Here is a 15,107-nt window from a genome sequence, read left to right as displayed (position 1 = left end):
ATATATAGACACCCAACAGCAGACCAGAGGAGCGCAAGAATCAAGTCAAAGATTCGAAATGCGAAGAAGCAAAAAACACCCAACTGGAAAAGCAAAATGAAAAAAGAATCCGAAAATACGAAGATAGTGTAAGGAGCCTCTGGGACAGCTTCAAGCGTACCAACATCAGAATTATAGGGGTGCCAGAAGATGAGAGAGAGCAAGATATTGAAAACCTATTTGAAGAAATAATGACAGAAAACTTCCCCCACCTGGTGAAAGAAATAGACTTACAGGTCCAGGAAGCGCAGAGAACCCCAAACAAAAGGAATCCAAAGAGGACCACACCAAGACACATCATAATTAAAATGCCAAGAGCAAAAGACAAAGAGAGAATCCTAAAAGCAGCAAGAGGAAGAAACCCAGTTACCTACAAGGGAATACCCATACGACTGTCAGCTGATTTCTCAACAGAAACTTTGCAGGCCAGAAGGGAATGGCAAGAAATATTCAAAGTGATGAATACCAAGAACCTACAACCAAGATTACTTTATCCAGCAAAGCTATCATTCAGAACGGAAGGTCAGATAAAGAGCTTCACAGATAAGGAAAAGCTAAAGGAGTTCATCACCACCAAACCAGTATTATATGAAATGCTGAAAGGTATCCTTTAAGAAGAGGAAGAAGAAGAAAAAGGTAAAGATACAAATTATGAACAACAAATATGCATCTATCAACAAGTGAATCTAAGAATCAAGTGAATAAATAATCTGGTGATCATAATAGAATCAGGGACATAGAAAGGGAATGTACTGACTATTCTTGGGGGGGAAGGGGTGTGGGAGATGCGGAAAGAGACTGGACAAAAATCGTACACCTATGGAAGAGGACAGTGGGTGGGGAGTGAGGGTGGAGGGTGGGGCGGGAACTGGGAGGAGGGGAGTTATGGGGGGAAAAAAAAGAGGAACAAATGTAATAATCTGAACAATAAAGATTTAATTAAAAAAAAAAAAAAGAAAAAGAAAAAAGTTTCTCTGGGCCAAAGGAATAAGGGGTGTCCCATACCCTGTCCAGGTACAGTTGTCCAGAAAACGAAATGAGGATGAAGAGACACTAAACAAGCTCTATATGTTGGTCACCTATGTACCTGTCACCACTTTCAAAAATCTACAAACAGTTAATGTGGATGAGAACTAACTGCTGATTGTTGAATAAACTTATAAAACTGCCAAAAGAAATAAAGAAGCTACTTACTATATATAGGCTATTGTTAGGGTCTTCATCCATTTAACCATATGTCCTGTATTTATATCTCCAACTGCTCTCTACCAGAATCAATGTTATGAATATAATGAAAAGATGAAATTTTATTATATCCTTGGTTTGTCAATTAAAAGGAAAAGATTTCTAGGATTTTAAACACTAATAATGCTTAGCTAACTAGAAGACATAGAAAGGATCCAGTGCTGAGTTGTGTGTTTTTTGTGTGCTGAGTTTTTATTTATTCATGCTTTTAAAATGTCTTTCAGTCTAACCATATCTAAAAACCAGGGTTAGTTTTTCATGTTGGAAGAGACCTTAGTGATTATCTAATTTTTCAAATAAAGACATTAAGGTCTAGGAAAGGAAATGACTAGTTCAAAGTTATAAGGGAATTTGTTAGAGAGCTAGCTTTTTTCTCTCCCCTGATTGTGTAACCTGCTTCAGTGCCTACAGCTACGGGCAGAGACCAGGTAATGGTTGAAGGTCACAGTTTGCTCTGGCATGAGCACTGTGAGAACTCAGGGGGACGGGCCTGCCATAAATCCAAATCCATGTGTTCGGTCTTCTTAATATCCATTTCATTAAATCTGTGTATAATAATCACTAATAAATTATTTCATACTCTTTGGTTGAACTTTAAATTCTGTCCTAATTTAATAATTTAAATCTATAGGAACAATATATGTATTAAAATTAATTTTAAGGTGTACAGTTATGAATTTTGTTAAATATGACATCATATTCAGATGTTTTTGGAAGAAAAAGCAATTGGAAAAAATAACAGGCAGTTTTCATACCATACATGCGAGAAAAAAATATTTTTTCCCTCCCAAAGAATGTAGAAAATGGCTCTAAAGATTAAAAGTTACAACTAGTGTAGTTTAGCAAATCCTCATTATTTTGAATTCTATTAATTTGAAATTTGTGGTAGTTTCTAACAAGAGCTCAACAGTTCCCTTACAATAAAAATGTTATTTAATAGAAAATTATGAGACTGAGAGGTAGTTAAACTATTATTATATGGATCACTTTTCAAATATTTTTGATGACATAGCTTTTAAAATTGTAGTAATATATATAACATTTGTCACTTTAACCATTTTTAGTGCACAATTTAGTGACATTAAGTATATTTACAATGCTGTGTAACCATCACCACTGTCTATTTCCTGAACTTTTTCATTATCCTGAAGTGGAACTCTATTAATTGAAGTAACTCCTCAATTCCCCCTCCCTTGCTAACTTCTATTTAATTTTCTGTCTTTATGAATTTACCTAGTCTGGATACCTCATATAAGTGAAATCATACAATATTTGTCCTTTTGTGTCCAGCTTATTTCACTTATTAAGTTTTCAGGGTTTGTCTGTGTTTGTAATATGTATCAGAATCTCATTCCTTTTTTAATGGCTGAAAATAATAATCACATTTTGTTAACCCATTCATCTGTTGAAGCTTGGGTTGTTTCCACCTTTTGGCTATTGTGAATAATGCTGTTCTCTCTTGGATGCTGCAAGTGTTTAAAAGAAATTACGCATGCTCCCATTTCTTACAGTATTGTTCTCTTTCTTTTTTAAAATATATTTTATTGATTTTTTACAGAGAGGAAAGGAGAGGGATAGAGAGTTAGAAACATCCATGAGAGAGAAACATCGATCAGCCGCCTCCTGCACACCCCCCACTGGGGATGTGCGCGCAACCAAGATACATGCCCCCGACTGGAATCGAACCTGGGACTCTTCAGTCCACAGGCTGATGCTCTAGCCACTGAGCCAAACTGGTCAGAGCCTCTTTCTTTAAAAAAAAAAAATATATTTTATTGATTTTTACAGAGAGCAAGGGAGAGGGATAGACAGTTAGAAACATGGCTGAGAGAGAAACATCGATCCTGCATGCCCCCTGTTAGGGATCTAGCCTGCAACCAAGGTACATGCCCTTGACCAGAATCGAACCCGGAACCCTTCTTCAGTTCGCAGGCTGATGCTCTATCCACTGAGCCAAACCGGTTAGGGCTCTTCCCTCCCTCCCTCCCTCCCTCCCTCCCTCCCTCCCTCCTTCCTTCCTTCCTTCCTTCCTTCCTTCCTTCCTTCCTTCCTTCCTTCCTATGAAGAGGGTGATGCAGAGTGAACTAGAAGCCATTTAGGCCCCCCCCCCCCCCAAAAAAAAATATAGACTAGTGGCCTGGTGCATGAAATTCATGCATGGGGGGTTCCCTCAACCCAGCTTGCACCCTCTCCAATCAGGGACCCCTTGGGGGATGTCTGACCGCCGGTTTAGGCCCGATCCAATAGGAATCAGGCCTAAACCAGCGGTTGGACATCCCTCTCGCAATCTGGGACTGCTGGCTCCTAACCGCTCACCTGCCTGCCTGCCTGATTGCCCCAACTACTTCTGCCTGCCTGCCTGATCGCCCCTAACTGCCCTCCCCTGCTGGCCTGAACTCACCCCCAACTGCTCTCCCCTGCTTTTCTGATCTCGCCCCCAACTGCCTCTACCTACCTGGTAACCCCTAATTGCCCTTCCTTGCTGGCCTGATCTTGCCCTCAACTGCCCTCCTCTGCTGGCCTGGTTGCCCCCAACTGGCCTCCCCTGCCAGCTTGATCTCACTCCCAACTGGCCTCCCCTGCTGGCCTGACTGCCCCTAACATCCTCTGCCTTGGCCTCTACCACCATGGCTTTGTCCAGAAGGAAGTCGGACATCTGAAAGATGGCTGGTACACCTGGTCTAATTAGCATATTACCCTTTTAATAGTGTGTGTGTGTGTGTGTGTGTGTGTGTGTGTGTGTATATATATTAGAAGCCCGTTGCACGAAGATTCGCGCAATAGGCCTTCTTTCCCCTGGCTGCTGGCACCGGTTTTCCTCCGGCACCAGGACCCAGGCCTTTGGTCCGGCCGCAGTGGAGAAGCCAAGCCTCGAGGCTAGGCTTCTCCCCTCCCGCCACAGCGAGGCTTGGCTTCTCCCCTCCAGCCACAGCAAGGCTTGGCTTCTCCCCTCCAGCCACAGCGAGGCTTGGCTTCTCCCCTCCAGACACAGTGAGGCTTGGCTTCTCCGCAACTGCAGCTGAGAAGCCAAGCCTCTTCAGTCTTCAGTCTTCACTCCATACCTGCATATGCAAATTAACCACCATCTTTGTTGGGTTAATTTGCATAGTCACTCTGATTGGCTGGTGGGTGTAGCAGAGTGACACCAATTTGCATGTTTCTCTTTTATTAGTGTACATTTATAAATATACTAGAGGCCTGGTGCACAAAAATTTGTGCACTCGGGGGGGAGAGGGGATCCCTCAGCCCGGCCTGTGCCCTCTCGCAGTCTGGGACCCCTCGGGAGATAACGCCCTGCTGGCTTAGGCCTGCTCCCAGGTGGCAGAGGGCAGGCCCAATCTCTAGATGCAGCCCCTGGTCGGGCTCAGAGCAGGGCTGATTGGGGAGTTGGGGCGCCGCCCCCTGTCATGCACAGAGCAGGGTGCATCTGGAGGTTGCGATGCCACCCCTAGTCATGCTCAGGGTACGGCCGATTGGGGGGTTGGGGCACCGCCCCCTGTCACACTCAAGGCAGGATCGATAGGGAAGTTGCGGCGCCACCCCCTGTCACGCACAGAGCAGGGCCCATCAGGGGGGTTGGGGCTCCGTACCCTGTCACACACAGAGCAGGGTTGATCAGGGGGTTGGGGAGCTCCCCCTGTCACGCACAGAGCAGGGCCGATCAGGGGGTTGGGGAGCTCCCCCCTGTCACGCACAGAGTAGGGCCAATAGGGGAGTTGGGGCACCGCCCCCTGTCACACACAGAGCAGGGCCGATCGGGGGGTTGGGGCGCCGCCACTGTCACACTCAGGGCAGGGCCGATGGGGAGGTTATGGCTCTACCCCGTCACACACAGAGCAGGGCCCGTGGCGGGGGGGTGGGGGGGTTTGGGGTCCCACCCTCTATCACCCACAGAGCAGGGCCGATCAGGGGGTTGGGGCGCCACACCCTGTCACACACAGAGCAGGGCCGATCAGGGGGTTAGGGCGCTGCACCCTGTCACACACAGAGCAGGGCTGATCAGGGGGTTGGGGCGCCTTCCTCTGTCACGAACAGAGCAGGGCCGATAGGGAGGTTGTGGCCCCACCCCCTGTCACACACACAGCCGCAGGGTGATCAGGGGGTTTGGGCGCTGCCCCCTGTCATGCTGATCCCAGTGCCGGGAGGCCTCGCGGCTCCGCTGATCCCAGTGCTGGGAAGCATATTACCCTTTGACTATATGGGATAGAGGCCTGGTGCATGGGTGGGGCTGGCTGGTTTGCCCTGAATGGTGTCCTGGATCAGGGTGGGGGTCCCCACTGGGGTGCCTGGCCAGCCTGGGTGAGGGGATGATGGCTATTTGCAGCTGGCCACACACCCTTCAGGGTGGGGGTCCCCACTGGGGTGCCTGGCCAGTCTGGGTGAGGAGCTGAGGGCTGTTTTCAGGGTGACGGGTGACGGAAGCTCCCAACCGCTCCTTTTTTTCTTTTTATTCTGGGCCAGCTTTATCTCTGAGGCCTCGGCTGCTGAAAACAGGTTTCTGGCTTTTGTTTACCGTCTGTATTTGATACAATGGTGCGGCCCGGCTGGTTGAAGCCCGACTGAGTAAAGCAGGTTTCTGGGGATTTTTTAGCTTCTATATTTGCAACATAGTTGCTTAGAGTTGCAGCTGAGAGGCCAGCAAGTCAGGCGGGGAACGTTGGAGTCCTCCGTCACTGAAGTAAGCAAGCCTCATGTTAGTTTCAAGCTGCCTGGCTGCCGGCCGCCATCTTGGCTGTCAGTTAATTTGCATATCTCCCTGATTAGCCAATGGGAAGGGTAGTGGTCGTACGCCAATTACCATCTTTCTCTTTTATTAGATAGGATATTTATTAAACTAATTTCAGAGATGAAGGGAGAGAGAGAGAGAGAAACATCAATGATGAGAGAGAATCATTGATCCACTGCCTCCTGCATGCCCCCTACTGGGGATCAAGCTGGAAACCCAGGCATATGCCCTTGACCAGAATCGAACCCTGGTTCCTTTAGTGTACAGGCTGATGCTCTACCTACATAGCCAAACCATCTATTCTAGGGCAACTTCTAAATTTCTTATTTCAAGTTAAAACATTAAAATAAACAAACCACAGTTATACATTTCCCTAATTTAAAGAATCAAATAGATTCCAGCCCTGACCTGGTGGCTCAGTTGGTTGGAGTGTTGTCGCCTACACCAAAAAGGTTGCAGGTTCGATTCCCAGTTAGGGCACATCCAGGTTGTGGGTTCAGTCACCAGTCGGAGTGTATACAAAAGGCAACCAATTGATGTTTTTCTCTCACATCAATGTGTTGTTTTTTTCTCTTCCTCTCCCTTTCTCTTTCGAAATCAATAAAAACATTAAAAAGAGAAAAGAAAACCTCTTACCTATTGGCCATCACACTTCATTTCCCCTCAACCCCTTCAACCCTAGTTAACCACCAGTCTGTCTAGATGTGCCTGTTCTGAACATTTCATATAAATGGAATTAAATAGTACATAATATGTTAACTTTTGTGACTGACTGACTTTCATTTAGCATAATGTTTTCAAGGTTCATCATGTTGTAGCATGTATCAGTATTTTATTGCTGAATAATAATCCATTGTATAGACATAGCATATTTTGTTTATCCATTTGTTGATGGACATTAGTGTTGTTCCTGCTTATTGGCTATTAGTAATGCTTCTGGAAACATTTATGTACAAGTTTTATATGGATATACTTCCATTTCTCTTGGGTATATACCTACAAGTGGAATTGCTAGATCATAGAGTAACTATGTTTAACTTTTGGGGGAATTGCCAGATTGTTTTCCAAAGTGGCTGCATCATTTTACCTTTCCATCAGTCTCCTAGAGTCGTGGTAGGCAAACCGTGGCTCGGGAGCTGCAGTTTGCTGACCACTGTCCTAGAGTATTCTGAGCTTCATTATGTATTGTTGTCTTCTTTTTTTTTTTTTTTTTAATATATTTTATTGATTTTTTACAGAGAGGAAGGGAGAGAGATAGAGAGTCAGAAACATCGATGAGAGAGAAACATCGATCAGCTGCCTCCTGCACACCTCCCACTGGGGATATGCCCGCAACCCAGGTACATGCCCTTGACCGGAATCGAACCTGGGACCTTTCAGTCCGCAGGCCGACGCTCTATCCACTGAGCCAAACCAGTTTCGGCTATTGTTGTCTTCTATATCTTGTTTGCAGCTGTTACCTGAGATCACTACCTTCACCATCATCTTGGGTGTTTCATGCTTCTCCTACCTTTGTTGGAGTGGTTGTTTTCTTTTTTAAAAAAAATATATTTTATTGATTTTTCACAGAGAGGAAAGGAGAGGGATAGAGAGTTAGAAACATCGATGAGAGAGAAACATAGATCAGCTGCCTCCTCCACACCTCCTACTGGGGATGTGCCCACAACCAAGGTACGTGCCGTTGGCCGGAATCGAACCTGGGACCTTTCAGTCCGCAGGCCGACGCTCCATCCACTGAGCCAAACCGGTTAGGGCTGGAGTGGTTGTTTTCTATATTTTCTGTGTCTTCTTTGATTCATTCTCTTGTTTTGGTATATTACATCCTTCAGTAGATTTTTGAGAAAGTGTGCAAAGCAGGTAAATTTTTTGAGTTCTTATTCTAACTCTATACTTGCATTGCTTGGCAGTGTATACACAGAGTGGCCAGATTATTATGACCACCGACGTTTGTAGGCAAATTAGCTATAATTTAGCACTGAAGTTGCCAGAGGGCCAGATCATTATAAATAGGGAAGCAGGTTGTTTACCACAACAGTAGGAGTGATTTTTTTTTTCTGAAGATATGGGTAAACCGATTTAACAGCCTTTGAACGTGGGCTATATATTATGAGTGGCCAGATTATTATGACCACCTGACGTTTGTGGGCAAATTAGCTGTACACTGCATCGTGTGGGATATGGAAGCCGAAGGCCTGTTCGAACATCTTTGCTGTCTGCAGTTACCAAGATAAACGTCTCCAATTTGCACAGGAACACAAGGATGGGACAGTCGAGCATTGAAAAAGAGTCATGTGGTCTGATGAATCACGTTTCCAGTTTCATCATGCAAATGGCAGAGTGAGAATTTGGCGGAAACTGCATAAAAGCATGCACCCCACATGCATGAGTACAACCCTTCAAGCTGGTGGGGCACTGTTATGGTTTGGGGCATGTTTTCCTGGCATGATTTGGGCCCTTTAATTCGTGTGGAACAACGTCTGAATAGCACAACATACCTAATTATCGTTGCTGATCAAGTTCATCCTATCATGTTGATGGCGTATCCCAATGGAGATGGCTTCTTCCAACAAGACAATGCACCATGCCATGGTGCTCGTATTGTGCAGAAGTGGTTTCAAGAACATGAGGGAGACTTTACCTTGCTTAGGTGGCCCCCACAATCACCAGATCTCAATCCAATTGAGTATTTGTGGGACGAAGTTAAAAGAGCCATCAGGCAGCTGGTTCCACAACCAACAAATCTCACAGAACTGGACAGTGCTATTCATCAGGCATGGTGTCAGATTCTTCGCATCACCTTTCAACATCTTGTGGAGTCAATGCCAAGAAGAATCACTGCAGTATTGAAGGCAAAAGGTGGCCCAATGAAGTATTGATGGGGTGGTCATAATAATCTGGCCACTCAGTGTATATATATCCCACGTTCAAAGGCTGTTAAATCACGTTGTTTAGCCATATCTTCAGAAAAAAATCACTTCTGTCGTGGTAAACAATCTGCTTCCCTATTTATAATGGTCTGGCCCTCTAGCAACTTCAGTGCAAAATTATAGCTAATTTGCCTACAAATGTCAGGTGGTCATAATAATCTGGCCACTCAGTGTATATTCTAGGTTGGAAATCCTATAGCTTTAGAATTTTGAGGCTATTGCTCTATTGCAGGGGTCCTCAAACTTTTTAAACGGGGGCCAGTTCACTGTCCCTCAGACCGTTGGAGGGCTGGACTATAGTTTAAAAACAAACTATGAACAAATTCCTATGCACCCTGCACATATCTTATTTTGAAGTAAAAAAACAAAACGGGAACAAATACAATATTTGTATTTGTATGTGGCCCGTGGGCCGTAGTTTGAGGACCCCTGCTCTATTGTCTTCTTGGTTCTGGAAGTACTGTTTGACATTCAAAGCCATTCTAAATCCTGTCCATTATATGTGACTTTTTTTCTGGAGTTTGCAGAATCTTCTTCGTATTCCCAATATTCTAGAATTTCACATTACTGTGGATATTCATGTTCTTTAGTGTTGGGAAATTTTCTTGAATTATTTGAATGATATTTTCTCCGGTACATTTTTGTTGTTCATTTTTGGAAGCACTTATCTAGGTATTAGATTACCCAGATTATTCCACTGATATAAAAAATCTTTCCCTACAATTAGTTTGTGCTTTTACTCTTTTAAATTATTACCTCACCTTTATCTTCCATTCCTTCTGTGAAGTTTTTTATTTTTGTTCTGTGTAGCATTGTTTTTTAAAAAATATATTTTACTGATTTTTTACAGAGAGGAAGGGAGAGGGATAGAGAGTTAGAAACATCGATGAGAGAGAAACATCAATCAGCTGCCTCCTGCACACTCCCTACTGAGGATGTGCCCGCAACCAAGGTACATACCCTTGACCGGAATTGAACCTGGGACCCTTGAGTCCGCAGGCCGACGCTCTATCCATTTAGCCAAACTAGTTAGGGCTAGCATTTTTAATTGTAACTTACAATAAGATGTGTCGATCTTAAGTGCTTGGCTTGATTAGTTTTGACAAATGTGTACATCTAATTTAGCCATTACCATAGTCAAATTATAGAACATTTCCATCATTTCAGAAAGTTACTTATACCTTATATCCCTCTCCAATCATTTTCTTTCACACCATCCCAGACAACCACAGTTGTCTTCAGTCACCTATCACCGTAGCTCTAGATTTGCCTGTTCCAGAACTTCATATATGAAATCATACAGTATGTATTCTTAGGTTTGGCTTCTGTTGCTCAACATAATGTTTTTGAGATTCACATGTTACAGGTATGTTCTTTTTGATGAGTTGTATCTTATTGGATTAATAGATACTTAAATTGCTTCCAATCTTTGGCTACTCAAAACTTTTATGAACATTCTTTTTAAAAATATATATATTTTTATTGATTTCAGAGAGGAAGGAAGAGGGAAAGAGAGATAGAAACTTTAACGAGAGAATCATCTATTGGCTGCCTGCTGCACACCCCCAAATGGGGAATCGAGCCAGCAACCGGGGCATGTGCCTTGCCTAGGAATCTAATTGTGACCTCCTGGTTCACAGGTCGTTGCTCAACCACTGAGCCACATCAGCTGGGCTATGAACATTCTTGTTAATGTCTTTTCATTTCTTTCTCTTGGGTAAATATCTAGACATGAAATTTATTGTGTATTTTTATTTTTGCTGTTAATTTTAAGAGTGCTCTCTTGATAATTGATTTTTTAAAATATGTTTTTATTGATTTTAGAGAGAGAGAAAGGGAGCGGGTGAGTTAGACACATCAACGAGAGAGAAACATCACTGATGGGCTGCCTTCTGCATGCCCCCTGCTGGGGGTCAAGCCTGCAAACCCAGGCATGTCCCCTTCACTGGAATCGAACCCAGGACCCTTGAGTCAGCAGGCTGACCTTCTATCCATTGAGCCAAACCAGCTCGGGCTGCATTCTTAATTTACTACAATTTAAGCTGCTGCTTTTCAAAAAATGCAAGAGCCATATAACAGCTCGGGCTCCCCTTGAGTGTAATTGAACCAGGACTCTTCAGTCCTCGGGGTGACGCGCTATCCCCTGAGCCAAACTGGCTAGAGCTCTTTTGCTTGTTTTTAAATCAGGTGTTTTATGTTTTACATCAGGTCTATGATCCATTTTGAGTTACTTTTTGTGAAGTGTGTAAGGTCTGTATCTAGATTTTTTTTAAAATATATTTTTATTGATTTCAGAGAGGATGAGAGAGGGAGAGAGAGATAGAAACATCAATGATGAGAGGGGGTCATTGATGGGCTGCCTCCTGCACGCCCCATACTGGGGATCGAGCCCGCAACCCAGGCATGTGCCCCCTGACTGAAATTGAATCAGGGACCCTTCAGTCCACAGGCTGATGTTCTATCCACCGAGCCAAACGAGGTAGGGCTAGATTTTTTTTTTACATGAATAGTAGCATACTTAATTGCAGCGTTCTTCTTTTTTTCACTTAATATTTTAAAATATATTTTAATATATACTTTCCATATCATTAAAGAGTTAGTACCCTCACTCTTTTTCTTTAGTTATTAATTTTGCACATTTGTTTATTTCTAGGTATTTTATTGTTGCTATTTCAAATAGGATATTTTCTTAATAGATACTTGTTTGTGGGAGTCCTTTGTATTTATTGGGTTAATTTGTGCTGGTTTCTCCTGCCATTTGGAATAATTTTCCAGTTGATTCTTTTTAGATTTCCAAGTAAACCATATAACTTGAAAATTATGATAGATTTAGTTATTTCTTTTTTTTTACACTTTTCTTTGTCCTATTTAATTACACTGGCTGCTATATGGAGAAATTAAGTAACTATTATGATAAAGCATATCCTTATCTTTATCTGACTTTACTGAGAAGCTTGTGGTACTTATTAAAAATTATATGGGCCTGGCTGGGCGTGGCTCATTGGTTGAGCATTGACCTATGAACGAGGGGCACATGTTCCCGGTCAGGGCACATGCCTGGGTTTCGGGTTCGATCCGCAGTGGGGGATGTGCATGAGGCAGCCAATCAGAGATTCTCTCTCACCATTCATGTTTCTAACTCTCTCTCCCTTTCTTTCTGCAGTCAATAAAAATATATTTTAAAAAAATTATATGGGTTTTAGGTTGGACATAATATTCATTATCATATTATTGAAGTATCTGGCTTTAAAAAATAATCAAGAATGGATGTTGAAATCTCTTGCATGCCTTTTCCATCTCTATGGAGATGATATATTGTTTTTCATTCCTGATTGTATTAATCATTAAATTTACAAATATGACCTAATAGTATATGGTTATTAATTAGTAGTATACAGTTATTATTTAGAACCAGTTAAGGAAAGTGGAGACGGTTCTAGGCTTGCCTATTTGGTTGAAATAAGACTGCCTGGAAATGAGTCAGTTTCACATATGTAGAAAACAGTTCAATTTCCATTAAATTCCAGGCATTTTTTTCAGGTCAAGAAGAGTCTAAATGAGAAAATTTCTAACTCAGCAGAGAATTACAAAGATAATAATAGGTACTGTTTATTGAGTGATTAACATGTTCCCTGACCTGTGTGAAGGAGAAGGAGAAGGAGAAGGAGAAGGAGAAGGAGAAGGAGAAGGAGAAGGAGAAGGAGAAGGAGAAGGAGAAGGAGAAGGAGAAGGAGAAGGAGAAGGAGAAGGAGAAGGAGAAGGAGAAGGAGAAGGAGAAGGAGAAGGAGAAGGAGAAGGAGAAGGAGAAGGAGAAGGAGAAGGAGAAGGAGAAGGAGAAGGAGAAGGAGAAGGAGAAGGAGAAGGAGAAGGAGAAGGAGAAGGAGAAGAAAAAAATATATATATACACACACATATATATACATATTTTTTTTTTGGTAATATCCAGACTCTCTTAATTACTAGCTGTGTTACTTTGTGCAAGTTACTAAAACCCTTTTTATTCATTTTCCTCATTTGTAATATCTATATATATAATCTATATATGTAAAAGCCTAAATGACCAGCAGACCAGCCAACTGTCTGGTAGCTATGATGCACACTGACCACCAGGGGGCAGATGTTCAACGCAGGAGCAGAAACCACAGGCATGGAACCATGGAACAGTCTGATGAATCTCAGAGGGAAAAGGGGGGGAGGGCGGGAAGAGATTATATGCATACTAGAGGCCTGGTGCACAGAATCATGCACCAGTGGGGTCCCTTGGTCTGGCCTGCACCCTCTTGCAATCTGGGTTCCCTCTGGGGATGTCAGAGAGCCGGTTTCGGCCCAGTCTCCACATGCCTGGCCTGCAGGGATCTGGCTGAAACCAGCCCAATGCAGATTGATATACTGATGGGGTTCCTTGGGCTGGCCTGTGGGAATTGCCAAAACCGGCTCTTCGATATCCCCCGAGGGGTCCCGAATTGCGAGAGGGCGCAGGCCATGCCCAGGGACTCCACCCGTGCACGAATGGGCCTATGGTGGGTTTGATAATACCTATTGCATAGGGTTGTTTTAAGAATTAAATGAGTTAATATATTTAAAGAATTTAGAATAGTGCCTGGAACATAGTAAGCACTAGGTAATTGAAGAGCTACTACTGTCTTACATTTCTTACAGCATGAGATGTCACTGAACCACTCTTATATATTTGGGGAAACTATAGCTCACAGGGAGTTTGAGTCCAGAGTTACCCAGATTAGTTTGCACTCCTGATTCTAAAGCTTATTAATTCTGTCTGCCTTAACTATATTTTGCCCTGGCTCCCAAAGCAGGATAATTGGATGTTCAGGCAGGGAGGTTTATTGGCACCATGGCAAGCAGAAACTGAATATACTTTTAGAACAAGAATTCAGAATTAAAGTTGGGGCTCACATTGTCATTTGGGCTGGAGGAAAGAGATTGGAGTCGAGTAATTAGACCATTCAGGATTAACTGAGTCTGAGGATCAAGGGCTATGCATAGTAATCAAGTCAAAATTGTTCCTGGGAGTAGGGATGCACTGATTCTGTGGGTGTTGAAAGTAGCAATAGCTGCAAGGAAGATTACTGTGGAAACTGGTAACTAGGCTATCATTAGTTACTTCATTTCTCAGTCACCTGTATTTACTCATCTCATTATACAAGACCAGCTATGCCCAGATATTAGCTGGACTCATGAGCTACTGAACTCATGGTTTATATGTCCTTTGTAATAACAAGTTTCATCTATTTCCTGATGGCTGATGACATAACTGACTTGCCTATCTGGATTCCTGACTTCTGGCTTACTCTTTACCTCTCAAAATTTGCCGGCCCCTCCAAATCCTGCCAATCCAGATTCCTTACTGCTTTCACATAATACCTTTTTCCTTTTATGTTAAAATTTTCATTTGTAAAAGTAATCCAGCTTATCCTTTTTGTTATTATTTCAAGTTGATTTCAGAGAGAGGAAGGGGGGGGAGAGAGAGAAAAATGTTGATCTGAGAGCGAAACATCAATTGGTTACTTGCTGCATGCACCCTGACTGGGGATCGAACCCACAACCTGGGCCATGTGTCCTGACTGGAATCAGACCTGCCACCTTTTGGTGTACGGGATGATACTTTTACTAACTGTACTACACTGGCCAGGGCAGCTACATCCTTTTTAAAGTCAAACATAATGTGAAGTTTATAATAAAAAGATGAGTCCCTTACCACTACCCAGAAGCAACCTCTGTTAGCTTTTTAGAAATGGAGAGAAAGTGAGTCTGTATTTACCTCCCTCCCTCCTATGGTGACCTCCAGCATAAAGCCACACCGGAGGAGAGCCCTGCTCCCAGATTCAGTCACCCATGCCAGTATTTATTTAACCATTTGTTGTTCTTTCTAGGATTGAATTCATGAATTCTAAATTCATTCCTCTTTATCATTATCTTTTGCTCATACCAGATCTTTTCTTGTTGGTTGGTATGTATATATGTATCCATTTCTTTTTATCTCTGTTTTTACTTCTCTTCCCCTTCTATACCTTAGGCCAGCAATTTTCAACCTTTTTCATCTCATGGCAATTATAAACTAATTACTAAAATTCTGCAGCACACCAAAAAATATATGCCGATCTGGCAAAAAAAAATAGGTGTAATTTTGATTCATTCACACCAGACAGCTA

General features: G+C 42.9%; 1 protein-coding gene and 1 non-coding gene across 5 annotated transcripts in view; one reads left to right on the top strand and one right to left on the bottom strand.

Moving 5' to 3' along the window:
- UBE2R2 (ubiquitin conjugating enzyme E2 R2) overlaps window positions 1-15,107 on the top strand; it is an 86,590-nt gene that overhangs the window by 15,542 nt on the left and 55,941 nt on the right. The window contains exons 1-2 of one of the 4 annotated variants that reach the window (XM_036330574.1): window positions 10,280-10,303; window positions 12,478-12,539. The exons of 2 other annotated variants lie outside the window; for them this stretch is intronic. In XM_036330574.1, the coding sequence (XP_036186467.1) occupies window positions 10,295-10,303; window positions 12,478-12,539 (71 nt within the window). In that variant the 5' untranslated portion in view covers window positions 10,280-10,294. Of the gene's footprint in view, window positions 1-10,279; window positions 10,304-12,477; window positions 12,540-15,107 lie in introns of those variants that run through there. One more of the 4 variants, XM_036330577.1, reaches the window with a different exon arrangement.
- Window positions 1,667-1,797, bottom strand: LOC118667792. Its single transcript, XR_004971384.1, has one exon. It is a non-coding gene; the product is annotated as a small nucleolar RNA SNORA42/SNORA80 family (small nucleolar RNA).

This window comes from Myotis myotis, unplaced genomic scaffold (genome assembly GCF_014108235.1).
Source record: "Myotis myotis isolate mMyoMyo1 unplaced genomic scaffold, mMyoMyo1.p scaffold_m19_p_12, whole genome shotgun sequence".
NCBI lineage: Eukaryota > Metazoa > Chordata > Mammalia > Chiroptera > Vespertilionidae > Myotis > Myotis myotis.
This window is presented reverse-complemented; position numbering and strand designations above follow the sequence as displayed.